At 41.3% G+C, this 25,200-nt stretch overlaps 1 protein-coding gene across 1 annotated transcript in view; it reads right to left on the minus strand.

Annotated features, from left to right (window-relative positions):
• The window catches only part of LOC122557376 (tumor necrosis factor ligand superfamily member 13B), a 43,594-nt gene extending 20,215 nt beyond the window's left edge, over window positions 1-23,379 (minus strand). The window contains exons 1-4 of the mRNA XM_043705020.2: window positions 23,015-23,379; window positions 20,140-20,275; window positions 13,890-13,946; window positions 11,213-11,325 (exon numbers count right to left, since the gene is read on the minus strand). Coding sequence (XP_043560955.1) covers window positions 11,213-11,325; window positions 13,890-13,946; window positions 20,140-20,275; window positions 23,015-23,260 — 552 coding nt within the window. The 5' untranslated portion in view covers window positions 23,261-23,379. The remainder of the gene's footprint in view (window positions 1-11,212; window positions 11,326-13,889; window positions 13,947-20,139; window positions 20,276-23,014) is intronic.
• Between the last annotated feature and the right edge of the window lie 1,821 nt (window positions 23,380-25,200).

Here is a 25,200-nt window from a genome sequence, read left to right on the forward strand (position 1 = left end):
GTCAATCGCAATCTGATCTAATCTAGTAGCCTGTATCTCTGTATTCTCACTAACACTGCCCTTTTCTATTGTGAATACTGATGAAAAATATTCATTAAGCGCTTCCCCATTGCCTCAGATTCCACACATAACTTTCCGCTGCTATCTTTGATTGGCCTTAATCTTACTCTAGTCATTCTTTTATTCCTGATATGTCTATAGAAGGCCTTAGGGTTTTCCTTGATCCTATCTGCCAACAACTTAATAGAACATGGAGCATAGAACATTACAGCGCAGTACAGGCCCTTCGGCCCTCGATGTTGCGCCGACCTGTCATACCAATCTGAAGCCCATCTAATCTACACTATTCCCTGTACGTCCATATGCTTGTCCAATGTCGACTTAAATGTACTTAAAGTTGGCGGATCTGCTACCGTTGCATGTCCTCTCCTGGCTCTTCTTAGCCCTTTCTTTAGATAGAGTCATAGAGATGTACAACATGGAAACAGACCCTTCGGTCCAACCCGTCCATGCCGACCAGATATCCCAACCCAATCTAGTCCTACCTGCCAGAACCCGGCCCATATCCCTCCAAACCCTTCCTATTCATATACCCATCAAATGCCTCTTAAATGTTGCAATTGTACCAGCCTCCACCACTTCCTCTGGCAGCTCATTCCATACTTGTACCACCCTCTGTGTGAAAAGGTTGCCCCGCACATCCCTTTTATATCATTCCCCTCTCACCCTAAACCTATGCCCTCTAGACACCCCGACCCCAGGGAAAAGACTTTGTCTATTTACCCATCCATGTCCCTCATAATTTTGTAAACCTCTATAAGGCCACCCCTCAGCCTCCGACACTCCAGGGAAAACAGCCCCAGCCTGTTCAGCCTCTCCCTATAGCTCAAACCCTCCAACCCTGGCAACATCCTTGTAAATCCTTTCTGAACCCTTTCAAGTTTCACAAAATCTATCCAATAGGAAGGAGACCAGAATTGCACACAACATTCCAACGGTCGCCTAATCAATGTCCTGTACAGCCACAACATGACCTCCCAAATCCTGTACTCAATACTCTGACCAATAAAAGAAAGCATACCAAACGCCTTCTTCACTATCCTATCTACCTGTGACTCCACTTTCAAGGAGCTATGAACCTTCACTCCAAGGTCTCTTTGTTCAGCAACACTCCCTAGGACCTATCCATCAAGTGTATAAGTCCTGCTAAGATTTGCTTTCCCAAAATGCAACACCTCGCATTTATCTGAATTAAACTCCATCTGCCACTTTTCAGCCTATTGGCCCATCTGGTCAAGATCCTGTTTCAATCTGAGGTAACCCTCTTCGCTGTCCAATTTTGGTGTCAGCTGCAAACTTACTAACTGTACCTCTTATGCTCGCATCGAAATCATTTATGTAAATGACAAAAAGTAGAGGGCCCAGCACCGATCCTTGTGGCACTCCACTGGTCACAGGTCTCCAGTCTGAAAAACAACCCTCCACCACCACCCTCTGTCTTCTATCTTTGAGCCAGTTCTGTATCCAACTGGCTAGTTCTCTCTATATTCCATGAGATCTAATCTTGCTAATCAGACTCCGATGGGGAACCTTGTCAAGCACCTTACTGAAGTCCATATAGATCATATCTACCACTCTGCTCTCATCAATCCTCTTTGTTACTTCCTAAAAAAACTCAATCAAGTTTGTGAGACACGATTTCCCACATAATGTCATGTTTGACTATCTCTAATCAGTCCTTGTCTTTCCAGATACATGTACATCCTGTCCCTCAGGATTCCCTCCAACAACTTGCCCACCACAACGTCAGGCTCACTGGTCTATAGTTCCCTGGCTTGTCCTTACCACCCTTTTTAAACAGTGGCACCACGTTAGCCAACCTCCAGTCTTCTGGCACCTCACCTGTAACTATCGATGATACAAATATCTCAGCAAGAGGCTCAGCAATCACTTCTCTAGCTTCCCAGAGAGTTCTATGGTACACTTGATCAGGTCCTGGGGATTTATCCACCTTTATGCATTTCAAGACATCCAGCACATCCTCCTCTGTAATTTGGATATTTTCCAAGATGTCACCATCTATTTCCCTACAGTCTATATCTTCCATACCTTCTTCCACAGTAAATACTGATGCAAAATACTTGTTTAGTATCTCCCCCATTTTCTGCGGCTTCACACAAAGGCCGTCTTGCTGATCTTTGAGGGGCCCTATTCTCTCCCTAGTTACCCTTTTGTCCTAAATGTATTTGTAAAAACCCTTTGGATTCTCCTTAATTCTATTTGCCAAAGCTATCTCATGTCCCCTTTTTGCTCTCCTGATTTCCCTTTAAGTATACTCTTACTTCCTTTATACTCTTCAAAGGATTCACTCGGTCTATCCTGTCTATACCTGACATATGCTTCCTTCTTTTTCTTAACCAAACCCTCAATTTCTTTAGTCATCCAGCATTCCCTATACCTACCAGCCTTTCCTTTCACCCTAACAGGAATATACTTTCTCTGGATTCTCATTATCTCATTTCTGAAGGCTTCCCATTTTCCAGCCATCCCTTTACCTGTGAACATCTGCCTCTAATCAGCTTTCGAAAGTTCTTGCCTAATACCATCAAAATTGGCCTTTCTCCAATTTAGAACTTCAACTTTTAGATCTGTTCTATCCTTTTCCATCACTATTTTAAATCTAATAGAATTATGGTCGCTGGCCCCAAAGTGCTCCCCCACTGACACCTCAGTCACCTGCCCTGCCTTTTTTCCCAAGAGTAGGTCAAGTTTTGTACCTTCTCTAGTAGGTACATCCACATACTGAATCAGAACATGTTTTTGTACGCACTTAACTAATTCCTCTCCATCTAAACCCTTAACACTATGGCAGTCCCAGTCTATGTTTGGAAAGTTAAAATCCCCTTCCATAACCACCCTGTTATTCTTAGAGATAGCTGAGATCTCCTTACAAATTTGTTTTTCAATTTCCCTCTGACTATTAGGAGGTCTATAATACAATCCCAATAAGGTGATCATCCCTTTCTTATTTCTCAGTTCCACCCAAATAACTTCCCTGGATGTATTTCTAGGAATATCCTCCTTCAGCGCAGCTGTAATGCTGTCTCTTATCAAAAACACCACTCCCCCTCCTCTCTTGCCTCCCTTTCTATCCTTCCTGCAGCATTTGTATCCTATAACATTAAGCTGCCAATCCCTGAGCCTTGTTTCTGTTATTGCCATGATATCCCAGTCCCATGTTCCTGATCTTTTCTGGCTAACTTATAATTCTCAACCCCCCTTACTGAGCCATCACACATCATCCTCAAATAAGCCTTCTTCTTTCTCTTGACAAGAGCTTCAATTTCTTTAGTAAACCATGGCTCTCTCTCTCTCAACAACTACATTCCTGCCTGATAGGTGTATACTTGTCAAGGACCTGCAGTAGCTGTTCCTTGAATAAGCTCCACTTTTCAAGTGTGTCCATCCCTTGCAGTTTCCTTTCCCATCCTGTGCATCCTAAATCTTGCCTGATTGCATCATAATTGCCTTTCCCCCAGTTATACATCTTTCCCTGTGGTATATACCTATCCTTGCCCATTGTTATTGTAAACATAACCAAATTGTGGTCACTATCACCCAAAGTACTCACCTACCTCCAAATCTAACACCTGGCCAGGTTCATTCCCCAGTACCAAATCCAATATGGCATCGCTCCTTGTTGAACTGTCTACATACTTTGTCAGAAAACCCTCCTGCACATATTGAACAAAAACTGACCCACCTCAACTACTTGAACTATAGTATTCCCAGTAAATATTGGGGAAGTTAAAGTCCTCCATAATGACTACACTGTTACTCTTACTCCTATCAAGAATCATCTTTGTTATCCTTTTCTCTACATCCCTGGAACAATTTGGAGCCCTATAGAAAACTCCCAACAAGGTGATCTGTCCGTTCCTGTTTCTAACCTCAGCCCAAACTACATCAGTGGATGAGCCCTCAAACATTATCTCAACTGCTGTAATACTACCCTTGATTAACAATGCCACACTCCCCTCCCCCTCCCCCCACCTCTTTTACCATCTTCTCTGTTCTTACTGAAACATCTAGATCCAGGAATCTGCAACAACCATTCCTGTCCTTCCTCTAGCCATGTCTCTGAAATGACCACAGCATCGAAATCCCAGGTACCAACCCACGCTGCAATTCTGGATGCTCCTGGCATTGAAGTACACCCATTTTAAACCAACATCCTAATTGCAGGTGCCATCTCGCGACCTTGTAAACCTATCTCTGACCTCACGACCCTCAACCTCCTCTACACTGGAACTACAATTCAGGTTCCCATCCCCCTGCTGCATTAGTTTAATCCCCCCAAAGAACATTAGCAAACTTCACCCCCCAGGATATTGGTACCCTTCTGGTTCAGCTGTTTGTAGAGGTTCCATCTTCACCAGAAACAGCTCCAATTATTCAAGATTCCAAAACCTCCCTCCTGCACCATCCCTGCAGCCCCGTGGTCAGCTCCGCTCTCTCCCTGTTCCTCGCTTCACTAGCATGAGGCACAGGCAACAAACCAGAGATGATTACTATATTTGTTCTAGCTCTAAGCTCTAAGATAGGTCCCTGAATATCTGCCTTAGATCCCCACATTTCTTCCTATCTATGTCGTTGGTGCCTATGTGGATCATGACTTTGGGGCTGCTCCCCCTTCCCCTCAAAGATCCCCAAAACACAATCAGAGACATCATGAACTCTGGCACCTTGGAGGCAGCACACCAATTGTGTGTCTCTCTTGTTCCCATCAAACCTCCTATCTGTCCCCCTAACAATGGAGTCCCCAATGACTAAAGCTCTGCTCCTCTTCCCCCTTCCCCTTGGAGCAACAGGGACAGACTCTGCGCCAGAGACCTGTGCTCCATTGCTTACTCCTGGTAAGTCATCTCCCCAAACAGTATCCAAAACAGTATACTTGCTGTTGAGGGGAACAGCTTCAGGAGATCCCTGCACTGCCTGCTGGTTCCCTTTCCTAGCCCTGACGGTAACCCATTTACTTTCTTCATGTGGCTGTGGAATAACTACCTCCCTGTAACTTCTCTCAGTAACCCCCTCCGCCTCCCAAATGATCCGAAGTTCATCCAGCTCCAGCTCCAGTTCCCTAACACGGTTCTCGAGGAGCTGGAGTTGGGTGCAGTTCCCACAGACGAAGTCAGCAGAGATTCTTGATCTTGCCTTCTCATTGACCAATCTGTCAAAAACCTAAATTCATGATTATGAGCATAAAATCAAGTGGCACATCACGTAATACTACCAGTGATGGGATCCACTGCCTAGAAAATTGTGGCAGCATTGATGTTTAAAAAACAAAGGACAAAACAGCACAGTAAAAGGCCCTTCAGCCTTCCAAGCCTGTGCCGATGTATTTTGACCTTCCATTCTAAAACTGTCTTCACTTACAGGATCTGTACCTTTCTATTCCCTTCCTATTCATGCATTCATCCAGATGCTTCTTGAATGCTGCTGTTGTGTCTGCTTCCACCACTTCCTCTGGTAGCGCATTCCAGGCACTCACCATCCTTTGTGTGAAAAACGTGCCTCATACATCTCTTTTGAACATCCCCCCACCGCCGCGGCAACTTGAACCTGTGTCCCCTAGTAACTGACCCCTCCACCCTGAGAAAAAGCTTCATACTTTCCACTCTATCCATGCTACTCACAGTCTTATAAACTTTTATCAGGTCGCCCTCCAACCTGCTGTGTTCCAGTGAAAACATACACAGTCTGTCAAATCCCTCCATACCAGGTAACATCCTGGTAAACCTTTTCTGGATCCTCTCCAAAGCATCCACATCCTTCAGGTAGTGTGGAGCCCAGAACATATTTAAAACATCTGAAATTGTTTGGAGAAGAGAATAACTAAAAAGAAAATTACTTTTTCAAGAAATTGTTGAAGTAGTTTTAAGACTGGTTTGCAACTGAAGGGTCACAGAGCTGAAAACCACACTGAAGGAATAATCACTGAACAGAAATTTCCAGGAGAGAAATCATCAAAGACAACAGTAAGTGAATAAAGTTATTTTGCAGCAAGTAATTGGGAAAACAAGCTTTTCAGGCATTGGTGGGAAGTGATTTGGTGGGCGTGGGGAGGTGGGGGCGGGGAGTGGATGTAGTTAGCGCGGGTGAGGAAAGGTGTGTCAGCAATAAAAGCCATCTTGCAGTGAAGGGGCTAATTCCTGAATGAGCAGCCATGAAAAAAAGCTAGACTAACACTGAAAACAACATTTAAAATGCAGAAACACCAATAGCTTTCAATTTTAGAACATCAATCTTTACAACAACAAAGCAACAATAGCTTTAACCAACACAGATTACAGCAAGACATCAAAATGAGTATAATACAAGGACATTGGAATCCCAACAGATACCATCCAAATCAAGAATATGCTCAACATTTCAAGAGGCTTTTGAAAATTAGCCAAAGCAGCAAAATTGACAGGTATTGATCTTTTTAACAAAAAAAAATCAAGCTATTAGATTAATTTGTTGGTCAGCAACTTGACAAATGTAGAAAGCACAATCCCTAACATTTCAAACATTTCCAATGATTGGACACAAGATCAACTGCAGAACAGGTTATCAGACTTCTGCACTGTATGGGAAGAACATAAGAGCATGTATTATACAGAAAACAGATCAATGACAAACAAATTACATTGATACCCTCATAAGAGCCTTTTGATCAATACTTCACTTCAAGAACAAATAAAACACTGGTGAACTTGTGCTTCAATAGCATATATCAATTCCCAGGAAAGTCTGTAGACCTGTTCATTTACAACTGTGTGTACTGTCAGAAACAAGCAACTGTGTAAACTTACAACAGGAGCTCCTAGGTGACAGTATCATAGCATACTAGGGTGAGCTGGGTGGAGCATGTAGAGATGCTACTGCATGATTTGGCTGAGAAAGTGGGCAAATGCATGGCAGATACAGGGTAGATGTGAGATTATCCATGTTGGTAGCAAAAATGGGAAGGAAGATTAATGTTTGGATGACTGTAATTTGAGAGAGGCGAATGTTCAATGAGACCTGGCTGTCCTCCTGCACCATTCACTGAATCTAACCATATAGGTACAGCAGGCAGTGAAGAAGGCAAATATATGTTGGCCTTCATAGTGAGAGGATTCGAGTCCAGGAAGAAGGACATCCTACTGCAATTATACAGGGCATTGGTAAGGCCACATCTGGAATATTGTGCCATTTTGGTCTCTTAATCTGAGAAAGTGTATTCTTGTTATGGAGGAAGTACAGCAAAGGTTTACCAAATTGATTCCTGGGATGGTAGAATTGAGGAGAGATTGAATTGGTTAGGATTTAATTCACTGGAATTTAGAAGAAAGAGGAAATGTCATAGAAACCTCTAAAATTGTAAAAGGACTAGATAGGATATTCCTGGTGGTGGGAAAGTCCTGAACGAGGAGTCATAGGTTAAGGATAAGGAATGAACCTTTTGGGATTGAAATGAGAAGAAATGTCTTCACCCAGAGAGTGGTAAGCCTGGCAATTCACAACCACAGAAAGCAGTTGAAGCCAAAACATGATGTGTTTCCAAGAAAAAGGTAGATATAACTCTTGTGGCTAAAGGGATCGAGGGATATGGCGAGAGGGCCAAAAAATGTGCAGGTTAGGGTAAATTGGCCATGCTAAATTGCCCTTAGTGTTAGGTGAAGGGGTAAATGTTGGGGAATGGGTCTGGGTGGGTTGCTCTTCAGAGGGTCGGTGTGGACTTGTTTGGTTCCACACTGTAAGTAACCAAAAAAAAGCTAGAGAATTGAGCTTGCTGTTCAGCCATGACCACAATGAATGGCAGAGCAGGATTGAGAGGTCAAATGGTCTGCTCCTACTCCTATCTTCTACGTTTCTATGTTATTATTGTCAAATCAATATTGAATATCTTCAAACAAAAGAGGACCCAGCTCGAGAACAAGCATTCCAAATGCAGTAGATACAGAGTTCAGATAATTGTTTAAAAAGCATTATACAGCAAATGTAGAACACACTACAGAAAGTTGTACTCTTCCTACGAAATAGCACTACTTAAAGCACAATAAAGCATTCAACCACGGAAGACAGACCTACAATTAACAATAAAACCACATGTGACAACTTCAATGGGAACTCTAAAACAATCTAATGCTAGAGTATCCTATAACAGGTATGGTTTCAAATCTTCACATCAAAGAAAATATTGGCTGATCTTATTCCATTAATGTATTCAATGTAGGAAAAGAGATCATTGCTTGAAGAGGCACCACAGTCTAAAGAACAAAGCAAGCAACAAACCAAATTGTTACCAAGGCGACATGTACACTCATGACTTGGACGAGAGCCTGGAAAAACATCTCAATTACACAATGGAATAAACTTCTCTATATGAGTGACAACTGTCTCTGGAAAACTAACATTACCCTTCCCTAGGAGAAATTAAACTGTCACTGGGTGTCAACCTGACAAATTCATCTACATAAAAGGTGATCCAAGTTTTAGCTGGATGCTGATGCCAGCATCACAGTGATCTCAGATAACGCACTGTCATTAGTTAAAGTGAACATATTATAGTGACTGTGTGCAGATGGAGGCACCACACCTACAGTTAAACTGTTATTGCACAATGTACTGACACTCAGAGATCACACATATCTGAAGGAAGTGTACATCATCAGTGACCTGCAAACGTTTTCATGAGTAAGAAGCGATCTTTTGCCCTCAACCTCCTATGTACAGTATAGGAACTCTCAAACACTGCAAAAACATCTTAGAGTGTCAGTATACAGGACTGGGAAAGTTTGAAAGGCCTTATAAATTAACTTTTAAATGTATTGCCATACCAGTCTGTGTCTTTATACCCACAAAGATCCCTCATCTGCTACCAGCACAAATAAATAAAGCATAGGGGATTTATCCTCCTGATGACTGAACTTATAGAATTGTGCTAAGGATAGAACTGCTCCATAATGGGCATAAATTACACAATGTGGGTAGAGTCAGTTGGATAAATTAGAGATAGTGCTCAGAGAGTAGTTTCTTCATAATGTAATAGTAACATAAAAGCCTGATATATCTCAGATTACCATGTATGAGAGTATTTGATATTAATAAGCAATAGTAGAATTCTAAAGAAGTTTAAGTCTGAAGGTGCAAGGTCACTCCCTCCGCGACTCCCTCGTCAGGTCCATACCCCCCACCAACCCAAACTCCACTCCCGGCACCTTCCCCTGCAACCGCAAGAAATGCAAAACATGCGCCCACATCTCCCCCCTCACTTCCCTCCAAGGCCCCAAGGGATCCTTCCATATCCATCACAAACTCACCTGCACCTCCACACACATCATTTACTGCATCCGCTGCACCCGATGTTGCCTCCTGTACATTGGGGAGACAGGCCGCCTACTTGCGGAACGTTTCAGAGAACACCTCTGGGACACCCGCACCAACCAACCCAACCGCCCTGTGGCTGAACACTTTAACTCCCCCTCCCACTCCGCCAACGACATGCAGGTCCTTGGCCTCCTCCATCGCCAGACCATGGCAACGCGACATCTGGAGGAAGAGCGCCTCATCTTCCGCCTAGGAACCCTCCAACCACAAGGGATGAATGCAGATTTCTCCAGCTTTCTCATTTCCCCTCCCCCCACCTTATCTCAGTCCCAACCCTCAGACTCAGCAACGCCTTCTTGACCTGCAATCTTCTTCCCGACCTCTCCGCCCCCACCCCATCTCCGGCCTATCACCCTCACCTTAACGTCCTTCCACCTATCGCATTTCCAATGCCCCTCCCCCAAGTCCCTCCTCCCTACCTTTTATCTTAGCCTGCTTGGCACATCCTCCTCATTCCTGAAGAAGGGCTTATGCCCGAAACGCGATTCTCCTGCTCCTTAGATGCTGCCTGACCTGCTGCGCTTTTCCAGCAACACATTTTTCAGCTCTGATCTCCAGCATCTGCAGTCCTCACTTTCTCCTAGTCTATCCTGAACCCAAATCATGGCTGTGTGCAGAAAACTGGATGTGTTCTGATGAAGGGTCAGTGGACTTGAAATGTTAACTGTTTTTCTCTCCAGAGAGGCTGCCAGACCTGAGTTTTTCCAGCATTTTCTATTTTAGTTTCAGGGCTCCAGCATCAACAGTTCTTTGTTTTATGTTGTGACAGAAGAGAATACTGTATAGACTGTCCACTAAAATTCATTATGGTGCATTCCTATCCAGCTGGGAATGCTCAACAGAGCTGTTTGACTGTGCTACACTTTTCAGTTAAAACAAACACATTGTAAAACTGACATTCTAACATTATGTATTATTTAACCTCTAATTACGTCAATTAGGTTTATTTTGTAAATAAAATTATTAAACATTTATTGTCATTTAAAAGAAAAGTAACAATATTGTGGCTATCTCACATGGTCTCCAGTGTTTGCTGTTGCAATTAAGCGGTACTTATTAATCCTGGCCAAACTATCCCAGAGATATAAAAACAGAAGTTGCTGGAAAAGCTCAGCAGATCTGGCAGCATCTGTGAAGAGAAATCAAAGTTAATGTTTCGATAGTTCTGAGGAAGGTTCACCAGAGCTGAAACATTAACTTTCACTTCTCTCACAGATGCTGTCAGATCTGCTGAGCTTTTCCAGCAACTTCTATTTTTGGTTCTGATTTACAGCATCCACAGGGCTTTCGGTTTTTATCCCAAAGAGATCCTAGCTAGTGGTTGCCAACTTCTTTTGGACATATTCCCAGAGGTTTTATCATACGATCGCCTGACTACAACCATCTTGCACAACCAAACAGACATTTTTATCTGCACAATGTTTATAACTTGTTTTTAAAAATATGCTCAAAAGAAGAGGAAAAAAAACTTTTTTTTATGACCCTACAATTTTTCTCTTAGATTGCTCATCAGGAAGAAGTTCATGTTTATTCCCTGGAATTTTCACAGCAGTCCTGTGAGATGGCATTCCTATCTATGTTATGTTAATGGAAACAAGTTTTCACTATGACCTGAGCAGAAAATTACTGGGAGAATGCCCAAACTGTAACATTCCACTAAGGCAAACACAGTTTATGGTTGGCAACCACACTTATGCTTCCAGGATATGGCAATTAAGAGAAACCTCACATTCCCAATTTATACTGTGAAGCCAGCTCTACAGCTCGCTAGTTACTATAAGGTTATGCTTACCTGACTGTACACAGTGTAATAGCCATTTTCTCTCACAACTATTTTATTGGAAATTTTCTTCAGTGCCTCACCCTTCCTGGAAGCCACAATCCAAGGAATAAAGGTCGAATCTTCTGTTGGGATAAAATTAATGTGGCAATGAAGAATACTTCAACAAAGCAAGGATATTATTGCAGTTGCATATATATTACAAACTGTTATAATTTGATTTCCAAAGGCAATACATACTGTCTGAGTTAATTCAATGCTAATATGAAAAGGAAGTACATCATGAATACAAATCTATTTTCTAAGAATTTACATTTATGCTTATTAATTGCTTACTTAAACAGTTTGAAATATCTGATTATTGTAACTGACCTTCTTTAATTTGTATTTCACTCCATTTTAATGTTTTCATCTTATTTTTAAGTAATAAATAGAGCTGTTATTTATGAAACAAGAAAACATGGACTTCCAGAGGACGTGATAGGTGTGGGTCCAGTTCCAACTGTTTAAAAGACATTTAGATAAGTAGATGAATAAGAAATGTTTGGAGGGATATAAGCCATACACAGGCAAGTGGGACCAGTTTAGTTTGGGATTATGGTCAGCATGGACTGGTTGGACCAAAGTGTCTGTTTCTGTGCTGTATGACACTGTGACTGTAAGCATATTATCTCTGGCAAACATTGTTAATGCAAATAAGAGATGAGGAAGATTTGTTGGGCATATGAGACTTGTTGGGCATGTGAGACATGTGAGATTGGCAACTTTAAATTTCCTTTTGTCCTGTCCAAACCTATTCCCTATCACTTTCTGGAACATTTTGGGAAATATAATTAGATCTCACAATCTACCCTCTGATTGGGAGAGTACTAGGATATTAATGCATTAAGCTGAATTTTGCCAGCCATTGAACAACATGAGTGTTGAAGAGAAAGTTGGCAAAATCATGTGCGTATGACACTGAAGAAATTCCATGTCACTGAGAGAAAAATGTGCCATTTCCAACTAAGTGTTGAATGGGAAGATGGGATTCTCACTGGTAAGCAACAAGAAGCAACATCATCAAGACACACTTCATGGGCAGTGATTGCATGCATTCCCTTCCTCCAGGACCTCCAGAGACCTGCCAGCAAAGTTGGGCTCTAATTTCTCTTTGTTCGAGATGTCTTGGATGGTTGACAGGAGCTGTGCAAGGCAGTTGCAGATTGACAGATCTTAAGCTGGTGCAGAGCTGGACTTTAAAGAAAGCACCAGCATTGGTGAATACTTCCAACCTCTGTCAAGAGAGCAGAGTGAGCACCATAGAGGTGTGGTACATTGGTAAGACATTAAGTTTCTTAAAATAGTATGAAAAATCTTACTAGGATTCACGGATAGAAATTCTCCATGAAACTCACCAAAATTGAAACAGCTGATTTCCAGTAAAATTCAGGCCATCATATCATTGTGTGCCAATGCTGGCAGTAAAATGCAAAATAACTCAGAGCTTTATTATGATTGCAATGTTAACTGAAAGTAAAAAATGTGGATAAAAGATAACTATTTGTACAGATAAGGTGGTTAGAAAATAGCTTTGTCTGATTGTTATTGTCAATCAAAGAATTTTAATTGAAGAGTATTCTTGGGGAATAATTTGACAGGTAAAATCCAAATAACAAATGTGTTCAGCTGACAAACAAATTTTGCAACGAGAGGAAGTCACAGAAGATATGTTTATAATTTTAAGCCACTGCATCATTGGTGGCGTGATAGATTGTCAATGAATAGTCAGCAAGGGCAGGAATGTATGTTCACACTTTTATCTTTGACACCTTGTGTTCCTGATCTTGAACACATTGGTGTGGAAAAAAAACATGTATTTATTTAAAAAATGAAACTGGCTGAAGGTGAGTGAATGTAGGTGGAGAAATGTGAAACAAATAAATAAAATATGACTTGGTTCAGAGAAATCTTAGTCACGTTTAGACTGAATAGTTCTTTACGAGCTGCAAGTGTAGAAAATGCTCAGCCTGCATCTTCCACTCTAATAACACTCGAAAATCTTGGAAAACTATGTCATTAAAAGAGTCCATGCTCTGTAATCTCTCCCTAAACCCTTTGTCAGGATTAGAGCACCTTAAAACTCTGTCATCAGGTTTGTCAACTTTCTTAGTTTTTGCTTTGTCTTAGAATCTGTTGTTTTTCCTTATGCATCGGTGAAGTATGGTGAGAAATTTTTCATTTTAAATGTGCCTGAGAAATGCAAGTTATGCTGATTGCACTTTGCCACAAAAACAAAGATCAGACTCAAGATTTTATCTTATGTATCTATGTATATTGTTTCATATAAATTTTGCTTAGTATTCCTAATTGATAGGTGTGAAATGGCAGCTATGAGAAGGGAGGAGAGTAAGTAGATTGAAAACAAACAGAAACTGACAAAATCGTAAGAATTCCTATGCTTCACTGTTTGCAGAAGAAAATGACACGAGGGAAGAATTAACACCTGAAATGCTGAAAACAATATGAGTTAAAGGAAAAGTATTAGAGAATGTAACTAAGCTAAAGATTAAAGCACAATATTAGGGTTTCACATATTATATCCAATGATCCAAAGAGGAAATGGAGTTAAAAAAAGTAGAGACCAAAGAAATTGTATTTCAGGGCATTATACAGTATTTACAGCACAGAAAAGGCCCTGTTGAATTACCTTGCAGAATTATGCTTTCCCTAGCATTAGGAATCAGCTGGAGGAATGATAGTTGTTCTGCAAAGAAAATATTGGTTAATATTTCATTATTTGCAATTTATTATCACATTCATCACTGATAAATAATGACTCTGAATGCTTTGAGTTAAACTGGGTGTTGTAGTTTCCCTTTTTGTTAACCACTATTACGTAATGTAGCCGTGATCCAACCATTCCAACCTTGCAATATGCCCTCCAACAATAGAACCTGAGTCTTTCTCTGCATACCTTTCCCTAAAATGCTTTCTTCTTTAATCAGGTCTCTCTCAATCTTCATAGTGGATCATCTGCCCTCCCCACAAGACCTCCATTGTGTATGCCATGCATAGATAGAGTATTGTGCCATATTGGTGTGCTGGAGACCAAGCATGTGCATTAATGAAAAAAACATATCTGGAAAAGTTTTATAGTAACTCCCGACATCTGCATTGTTTATTGGCAAAATGATGTTCAGGATGGATTTTACCTAAAGGAATAAAATGTTTTAAATTCTTCGTTATGTTTATTCCTTTCTGGTTTGTGTCATCTCACAATGATAAAATTGGCCACTGCCAGTACTACAACATATGAATTGAGGGTGAATTGATAATCTACTTTTCAACTAAACCATTGGAAATAAATAATGACATGGTACAAAATGGGTTACTTAATTGCTATTAGCCTGATTTGCAGTATTGAGCAGAGAATAAAATGAAATATTAACTTCTGAGGGAGTAACAGAGAGGGAAGGTGTGTGCATGAGAGGCTGTTGGACAATGGACAAGTAAGTGTTTGGCTTTAGACAGTAGTTGTGGAGATGAGAGAAAAGAAATAAGGATGGAAAGGCCAGGATTGTGTTAGTGGCACTCTGGAGAATTGGGAAAACTTTCAATGTCAGCAAAGGATTATGAAAAACGAAATCAAAAGAGTTAAGATGAACTACAAAACGAAACTAGCAGAAAACATAAGCAATGAAACCAAAAATTTTCTATAAGTATATAAAAAGGAAGAGAATAGTGAAAGTAAATGTTGGCCCTTTAGTGGATAAAAATGGTGTGTTAATAATGGAAAAATCAAAAATGGCAGAGGTACTAAACCAATATTTTGTCTCTGTTTTCACAGTGGAAGATAATAATTTCTTCCTGAAAACTGCATTAATAGAAAGGAACTTGATGAAATTACTATAATTAGGGTGAAGTTATTAAGCAAACTGATGGGATTAAAAGCAGAGAAGTCCCCAGGGTGTGATGGCCTGCACCCGAGGGTATTAAAGGAGATGACAGCAGAGATAGTAGATATATTAGTTACGATTTTCCAAAATTCCCTGGATTCTGGAAAGGTACCAATGGAATGTATATGCTAATTTGAGAGGGTACACCCTTATTCAAGATAGGCAAAAAAGTGGGAAATTGTAGACCAGTTGGTTTGCCTTCTGTAATGCGGAAGTTGCTGAAGTCGATCATAAAGGAGGAGATAACTGAACAGTTAGAAAAACAAATCTCAATTCACCAGTGTCAGCATAGTTTCATGAGTGCTTGAGAATCTTGCTGGGGTTCTTTGAGGATGAAACCAGCAAGACATTTAATGGGGATCTGGTGGATATAGTATATCTTGACATTCAGAAGGCATTTGACAAGATGCCACATAAAAGACTGATCCATAAGGTTAGATCCCAGGAGATTTAAAGGTAGAGTATTGGATAGAAGATTGGCTGACTAACAGAAAGCAGAGGGTCAGGATAAATGGATCCTTCTTTGGATGGTGAACTGTGGAGTGCCGCAGGGTTCAGTTCTCAGATTTCAACTATTTGCAATCTGTATAAATGATCTGCAAGCAGGGATAGAGAGTAACATAGCAAGGTTTGCGGATGAGACTAAAATAGGTGGGAATGGAGGCAGTGATTAGGAGATAAGGAGTTTACAGATGGATATTGATAGGCTGAGAGAATGGGTCAGAATCTGGCAGATTAGATTCCCTACAGTATGGAAACAGGCCCTTCAGCCCAACAAGTCCACACGACTCTCCAAAGAGTAACCCACCCAGACCCATTCCCCTCCCTTATATTTACCCCTGACTAATGAACCTAACACCACGGGCAATTTAGCCAATCCATGCTAACCTGCGCACCTTTTGAATTGTGGGAGGAAACGGAGCACCTGGAGGAAACCCACGCAGACACGGGGAGAATGTGCAAACTGCACACAGGCAGTCATCCGAGGAGGGAATTGAACCCGGGTCCCTAGCGCAGTGAGACAGCAGTGCTAAGCATTGAGTCACCTTGCCACCCAACAGAGATGGAGTTTAATTGGAGAAGTGTGAGGTTGTCCATTTTACCCAGAAATATAAAAAGGCAAGTTATTATTTAAATGGGAAGCAGATTTAAGGTACATCAGTGCAGAGGGATCTGGGTGTCTTTGTGCATGAATCACAGAAAGTGGCTATGCAGGTGCAGCATCTAAGATAGGCAAATGGAATCCTGACATTTACTGCAAAAGGACTGGATTATAAAAGTAAAGAAGTGTTGTTATAATTAGATAAGGTGTTTGTGTGACCATGCCTGGATTATTGTGTCCAGTTTTGGTCTCCTTATTTGAAGAAGGTTATGGTGGCACTGATGGAGTGCAGAGGAGGCTCATTAGATTGATTCCAGGGATGAAAGGACTGTTGTCTGAGGGGTGGTTGAATACCTTCGGCTTGTACTCACTGGAATTCAGAAGAATGAAGGGGATCTGATGGAGGTATATAAAATGCTAAAGGGGATTAGTAAGGTGGACATTGTGCCTTATGGGACAGTCCTAAACAAGAGAGCATTGATATAGAGCAAGATGAGGGAGGTTCAAAACTAAGATGAGGAGAAACTTCTTCTCTTGGAGGGTTATGAATCTGTCTCAGAATGCAGTGGAGGCAGAATCAATGAATAAGTTCAAGAAAGTAATAGATAAGTTTCTGATGAAAAGTGGAATAAATGGCTATGGAGAGCAGGTAGGAAAGTGGAGTGGAGACCAGGATAAGATCAGGTATGATCATATTAAATGGACAAGTGGATTCAAAGGGCTGAATTGCCTACTCCCATTCCTCTTCCTGTGTTCCTATGACTGTCTGGGATGGGGGTGTAAGATTAGAAGAATTATTTTGGTATGGGTCAGGTGTGACATTGGAGACCAGGATGGTGATGGAGATCTGAGGATAGAATAGGGGATTAGAGTTGAGGGTGGTCAGACATTTTATGAGGATATCAGAAAGGCCAGAGTAAGGGGGTTGATAGCAGATTAGAAAAAGGCTTGGAAATTGGCTTATCATAGTGGGGAGCTGGAGCAGTAAACTGTATACAGCAGGTATGTAGATATCACCTAGACCCTTGCCCCTTCTGGCTGCTAGTTTTCCTGCAGACTGGAAAACTCAACAGCTAGAATAAAATTTAAAATGATGGTTAAATACGAGGTGTACCAGCTTATTTAACTTCCAATCCTATCTTCTGGAAGTGGATTGGCTGCTTATTTTTGTCCTGTCTCTGTTAAAACTGGAAGAGGGCAGATTGAAGTTGCGTTTCAGGTTTTTAACATTTTATCATCTTACCCAACCCAAACCTTCATGGGACTTTGTGGCTTTAAGACTTAAACTTTTTCTTATTATGTGGAGATAGCTGAAGAGCTAAACCTGAGATTTGGGTATTGGTGTACCTCAACTTGTTTGGAATCGGATAAGCTTCCATCATCAGAATAGCTTTTGCTGTAATTTTGCTTTTTGAGCTTGTGTTTCTGGATGCCAGTATAACTCTTCCAGTTTCATGAAAAGTGACTTGCTGTATTATTGGCAGGTAAGTGAAACTTGAAGGAGTTAAGAAAGAACATGCTTGGACAACGATAGGATATCCTAATCCTCATATATTGGCATAGTGACTGCTATTATATTCCCTGTGGGACATACAACTGAACATATAAGAATATAAGGAACAGGTGCTGGCATGGACCATGTGCCCAACCCCTCTGAACCTCCTCAGCCATCCAGCTTGAACATAGCTGATCTCAGCTTTCTTGCCCACTTCCCAAATTCCTGCGATGGCTGTCACATTCTTGAATATGTTCAATGATGTAGCATCCACAACTTTTTGAGATAGAGAATTTGAAGATTCACCAATCTGAGTGAAGAATTTTTCCTCATTTCAGTCCCAAGGGATCAACTCCTAAACTGAAGCCATGTTCCAGATTTCTGAACCTAGGGGAAGCAACCTCTCAGTGTTTACGGCACCAAGTCTCTTCAGAATCATATATGCTTCCATGAGGTTGCCTTTCATTCTTCTAAACTCCAGAATACAGGCCAAATTTAAGGCAGGAACAGGATACTGATTAAGGATGATCAGCCATGATCATATTGAATGGTGGTGCAGGCTCGAAGGGCAGAAAGGCCTACTCCTGCACCTATTGTCTATTTACCCAGTCTCAGTCTCAGGGCAACCCTATTATCCTATTAAGATAATCTAAGGAACACCATCTGATAGCTGTGTGAATACACATCCCAACAAGTTTCCTTCAACAGAGAGCAGGAAATTTAGTTTCCTTTTTCCAGTCTGGGAACATTCAAGCTAATTGTTAATCATCTTAAAATCACCACACAATCAAAACTTTGTTTTTTTTAGTTTGATCAATAGCACATTACGCAATGAATTTACACAAACAACAATTTGCATGCATATGACACTTGTAATGCAATAAAACCTCCTAAGATGTTTCAGAGGAGCATTATCAAATAAAATTTTACAGCAAGTTGCATAAGTAGATATCAAGACAAATAGTTTATTCAAGAAGACAGGATTTAAGCAGAGTTTTAAATGAGGAAATGGAGCTAACAAGTCCTAGATGATTAGGAATGGGATTCGATAGTTTAAGGCTGAAAATGTGTTGCTGGAAAAGCGCAGCAGGTCAGGCAGCATCCAGGGAACAGGAGAATCGGCATAAGCCCATCATTCGATAGTTTAAGCCTCAGCAACTGATGACAGGGCTTCCCATGGTGGAGAAATTAAGTAAAAGCAAAGCACTGGGGATGCTGGAGATCTCAAATAAACTGAATTTCTCCAGCACTTTCTGTTAGTATTAATGGACAAATTGAGATCAGGGATGGTAAAAGGTCCAGAATTCAAATAGTGTGGATTATCTTCAGTTGTAGGACCGGAGGAGGTTACAGCATGCAGAACGGTCAAGCTTTGCAGGTGCAAGAGAGAGGCAGAACAGTTTTTGAGGGTGGAAATTAAGCTGGAAAAGATTTAGCATTTTTATATTTTGCTTCTGCATTGTTTTGATGATTTTTAAATACATAGGACAAATAGTTTTAACTTTTGTCACTGAAAATTCACAGTTAATAGGAAGATGCTGCTTCACAGCAGCCTTGTCTGTTTTCCTTTTTGTGGCTAAGTGCCCAGCCTTTCCTAGCCATCTCTCACCGGAAGTGTCTGAAAGTACCAACTGAATCAGGAACTTTTGCCTGTGGTAGAATTTATGCAAATATTCAATCATTTCATCATAGCAAAGAGCTGAAGCATCATTCCCCATTGGAGCAGTCGTCAGAGGCAGGAGATTATTATATCTGCACAGCCAGAATGACAGCGCTACTCATTCTCTCTCCTCAGCTGTTCTTAGAGAGACACAGTGGGTGGCTGTGGGGTTAGATTTCCAGTTGACCTCCAAATCCCCACCATGGCTAGTGCCAGTTTAAGTGCCTGGAGCCTGTCTCTCAGTCAAAGACTGAGCAAGGAGTTGAAGAAGTGGGGGCATGATTCATAGTAGTGTAGAGACCCTCACTGCTCAACATGAACAGCCACAGGCCACCCTCTACAGAGTTTCCCCCACACAGTGATGGTGTTGCTGCAAGATCCATATTTTTAGTTTCTTAGAAAGGTTAGTGAGAGGATACCTGCATTTCAAATCAACCGTTCCCTTTATTTCATCCTGTTGCAGCCTGTTGTTTCTTCCAAGCCAGCTTTCCCTTCCAGCTTTGAATGTTTAACTGCCATTCTTAAGTGAAGGGACAAACCACTCACCAAAGCAATTAAAATAGTTTTGTTTTTTGTGAAAATCAGCAACGATGAGTGTTTTCACTAGGGGACATAAAAACAATCCAAACCTTTGTTTTCTGCACCCAAAGAGAAAATCCTACCCCTTGTATTAGAATTCCAGTGTGTTGAAACCCACAATATTTTTGAGTTCATTTTGAACATAATTTATAATCAGTCACTTACTTCCACAGGATCTTACATCCCTCCTTTTCCTTGAAATGCTCCTGAGATCATAGATCTTCTCATTCAGTCCAGTTAACTGCTCTTTTATTTGGGATTTGGCATTATAGCTATTTTTCAAATTTTCGGACAGATCTTCCTATGGACAATTATAAACAAAATGTGTCTTGAAACATTTTTCCCATTGTTTTCTCATCTCCCAGAAGCTCTGATTCTTAATGTGTTGTTGAACAGATCATGGCATTTCTCAAAAGCCTTATCCCATAGCTATTCTACATGTGGTAAATTGATACTAACTAAATGCTAACACACTAATCTACAATGGGAGTCCTGGAGCTGCTCCTGATCTGGTCAATGCCTAACATTTGCATTTACCAAAGAGTCACAATGAAAAACAGATCGAGGAAACATGCATGCATTTTCCATTGCAGTTTTGGGTTGCAGAGGCCAATTGTAGCCCAAATTATTAATTCTGCACATCAAATGTGACTCAGTTTCACAATGGCATTACATTGAATTCATAGAATGCCTACAGTGGGGAAGCAGACCATTTGGTCCATCGAGTTCACACCAACCCTCCAAAGAGAATTCCACCCAGACCCAGCCTGCTTACCTTATCCCTTGAACCCTGTATTTCCTATGGCTAATCCACCTAACATCACTGGACACTATTGACAATTTGGTATGGCTAATCCATCAAACCTGCTCATCTTTGGACTGTGAGAGGAAACTGGAGCGCCTGGAGGAAATCCACACAGACATGGGGAGAATATACAAACACCACACGGACAGTCACCCAAGGACGGAATCAAACCCGGGTCCTTGGCGCTGTGAGGCAGCAGTGCTAACCACTGAACCACCATGCCACCCTAAATCTTAGCTATGTAAAAACAAGACTTGGGAGGGGAGGGATGTTCTGAAGAATGCGTTTGACTTTCTCTTTTTCATCTTTTCCCACACCTCGCGATGTTCTTTCTCAGAAGGAATGATGATGTGCTGATTATAATAGCATCGGATGCTCTCCAGAACAGGCTTCCAGCCCTCTGCCAATGCTCCTTTTCAGTTCTATGCTGAAGGTTGCACAAAAATGACAGGCTCACTGTTTCCTCTCGTCATCTGGAGAGATTCCTCAATTAGTACAAAGAAAAATCTTTACTCAGCATGGTGCAAACCTTTCTTGGGCTACCTTACTACTCCGTAAATATATTAATGCTGCCATGTTTTTAGGTGACAGGGTATTTGGAGCATTGATATTGATCTCTTGAATTTTGATTCCACTCTTGTCTACAATAATGGAAAAAAATAGTCTTTTTTCATTGATTCATGGGATTCAGGTGCTGACTGGGCCAATACTTATCACCATCCCTAATTGCTCTGGAGAAGTTGGTGTTCACTGCCTTCTTGAACTGTTCAGTCCATTTTGTATAAGTCCCTCCTCAGGGCTGTTAGGGAGACAGTTCCAGGATTTTGATTCAGCGACACTGAAGGAACAGTGACATATTTTTCAAGTCAGGATGGAAAGTAGCTTGGAGGACAGCTTGCAGGTGACTGTCCTTTTCTTTCTAGGTGGGAGTACCATAGTTTGGAAGCTGCTGCCTGAGAAGTCTGGGTGAATTTTTGCTGTGCATCTTGTAGATAGTACACATCTCTACTACTGAGCATCAATGGTAGAAGGAAAGAATGTTTGTGGATGTGATACCAGTCAAATGGGCTGCTTTGTCTTGTATTCTGTCAGCATCTTGAGTGTTGTTGATGCTGCATTCATCCAGGCAACGGGGAGTATTCCATCACACTCCTGGCTCATGCCTTGTAGATGATGTACAGGCTTTGCAGAGTCAGGAGATGACTTATTGACTGTATGAGTCCTCATCTCTGGCCTGCTGTTGTAGCCAATGTATTGAAATAGCTCGTCCAATTGTGTTTCTGGCCACTGGTAACTCCCAGGATGTTGATAGTGGGACGTTAAGTGATGGTCATACCATTGAAAGCCAATGGGTAGATCATCTGTTGTTAGAGATGGTTATTCCCTGGCACTTGCTTGGTGTGACTGTTATTTGCTAATTGTCAGCCTTAACCTGGATATTATCCAAGTATTGCCATATTCAGATGTAGATTGCTTCAGTATCTGAGGAATCATGAATAGTATAAGTATAATATTGTACATCAGCGAATGTCCTTACTTCTGATATTATGATGTAGGGAAGGTCATCGCTCAGGCAGCTGAAAATCACTGGACCTAGGATCCTATCTATACTCAAAAGTTTCAATTCACTTCCTTATGCTTTGCGTCCATGATATATATACACTAAATATTTGGACTAAATTGGCAGATGCTGTCATAAATTGATGCAATCTTGAAAGGTGTTCTTCTGACATTGGTGAGCCTTTAAGCGATTTTGCACAAAATTACAAGCCCACTAGTTCTTGCATCCACTTAACTATACTCCACATGCCCTGCTTTCTGTAATGATTTAATTGCATTCCGTTACCTCCTCCGTCACAACTGTATGGATGATGCCACCTTTCATAAATGACATTTGCAACATGTCTTGCTTTTTCCAGAACTGATGTCACCCCTATCTGTGGCAGACAGTGCTCTCCATGATGTCCAACTCATTTCCTGTACCTCTGCTGTTAGCCCTTCCTCTCCCTCCCAGAACCATGATAAGCTTCCTCTTGTCCTCATGTTTTACCCCACCAGTCTTCACTTTTCAAACGGTCAGCCTCTGACTTTTCAGCCACCTAAGCAATGACATCATCACCAAAAACATCTTACCCTCCTCTGTCTGCTTTCTGACGGAACTATCCCCTCTGCAACACCTTCTCTATTACTGCAAACGAAAACAATCTGACAAATGCAGGAGGAATGTCTCCTTACCACTTCTTGTTCATGTTCCACTGAATCATCCTCAAGATTTACGCTTGTCCTCTTGCTAAAAACATGAAGTTGTTTGTGGACTTTTGCCAGTTCACTCCGTAGGTCTCTTATTTGCTGCAGTAAAATAACCAGCAGTGACAAACAGCATAACACAGCGAAGAAGAGAACGATAACAGTTCCAATCAGACCTCTCGAGGTAGATTTAGTCTTTGTGTCTGGTAATTTAATCCAACATTTGGCTTGCATAGCTACTTAAATAAATAATGTTTTTTTAGTCCAAGTCACTCAGATACAATTCTTTTTCTCAACAGAGGAAGTTCACATGCCAGAGACGCTATTTTGAAATGGCAACAGGAAATTGCATGGCTGTATAAATATTTGCATATTTACATTTCTTTGTTAAAAGGGCATTGTCGCCTATAATTTCTAGTTCTAAATCAAACATAGGCAATCAATCAATAATGAATCTGTTACTTAACAATACGCCTGCACCACAAAATTTTCTTTCGTTTGTTTTAAATAGAAGTAAATTTTCAAATTTCTAAACCTCCCTTTCAATGCCATTCCTTCAGAGGTAATGTACAGTATATAGCAAAGAAGCTTTGATTCCTTGTCGACTATTTCATAGATTGCAACGTACTTTTTGAAAAAATGACATTACACTTTCAGAAGTGGTGATCATAAAGTTTTGAAAGTTTATTCTCAGGATTTGGATGTTGTTGACAATTATTGTCCATTCATAGCAAGATGGTTGTGGTTGTTGGAGTTCAGTCATCTCAGTTCCAGGGACATAGCAGCAGGAGATCCTCAGAATAGTGTCCTAGGCCCAATCATCTTTAGACTGCTTCAGCAATTACATTCCTTCCATCATATGGTCGGAAGTCATGACGTTTGTTGATGTTTGCACAATGTTCAGTACTATTTGTGACTCCTCCGATACTGACGCAGTCTGTGTCTAAAAGCAACAAGACCTGGGCAATATTCAGGTTCAAGCTGACAAGTAGCAAGTAACAGTCACACCATACAATTGCCAGGCAATGACCATCTCCAATAAGAGATAGTCCAGCCTCCATCCCTTGAAATTCAATGATGTTATCATCAGTGAATCCCCCACCACCAGCATCCTGGGGGTTACCATTGATCAGGAACTCAATTGGACTTGCCACAGAAACATAATGGCTACAGGAGCAAATCCGAAGCTAGGAATACTATGGTGAGTAACTCACATCATGCCTTCCCAAAGCCTGTCCACCATCTACAAGGAACAAATTAGGAATGAGATGGAATACTTTTTGCTTGCCTGGATGGGTGCAACTCCAACAACACACAAAGAAATTGACACCATCCAGGACAAAGCAGCTTGACTGGCATCACATCCACAAGCATCCACTCTCTCCACTACTAACACTCCAGCAGCAGTGTGTACTATCTGCAAGATGCACTGTCGAAATCCAGTAAAGAATTTGAGACAGCACCTTCCAAACCCATGACAACTTCCATCTGGAAGGACAAGGGCAGCAGCTATGTGTGAACACCACCACCTGCAAGGTCATCTCCAAGCCACCCAGCATTCTGACTTGGAAATATATCACCATTCCTTCACTGTCACTGGGTCAAAAACCTGGAATTTCCTCCTTGAAGGCATTGTGGGTCTACCTACAGCATATGGATTGCAGCAGTTCAAGGAAAGCAGTTCTCTACCACCTTCTCAAGGGCAACTATGGCCAGGTAAAGAATGCTGACCAGCCAGCGATGTCCACGTCCCAAGAGTGAATTAAAAAAAGAGTTCAATACATCCTTGGCAAGGATTAATCTTCTTCAACCCTGGGATCCCTGTGGTGACTGTTCTCACATCAGTTGATGGGTGATTTCAGTGGCCTTAGAAAAGGCCTACAGAGCTAAATGAAACATTCAGACAGGTTGAAGGACCTTGGCCCATTTATTTTAAAGTAATGCAGACTTATTGGGCAACAAATTAGTTAAAAGGCTGAGTAGCATCTCTTCTGACAAATTATTCCCTTGAATATATTGGGGAAGACTGGGGCACATATGGGTAAAATATGTAAGAGTCTGGATGTTATTTCCTTTTCTAGAGAGCAGTGAGCCTCTGAAAATGTTGCCAGCTAGGATAGTGGGTGCTGCCTGTCTGTATGCCTGTAAAAGGGAGCTAATGTGCTTGAATTTGG

The sequence above is a fragment of the Chiloscyllium plagiosum genome, unplaced genomic scaffold (genome assembly GCF_037043375.1).
Source record: "Chiloscyllium plagiosum isolate Xiang-an unplaced genomic scaffold, Cpla_swu_hap1 HiC_scaffold_11, whole genome shotgun sequence".
Classification (NCBI taxonomy): Eukaryota; Metazoa; Chordata; class Chondrichthyes; order Orectolobiformes; family Hemiscylliidae; genus Chiloscyllium; species Chiloscyllium plagiosum.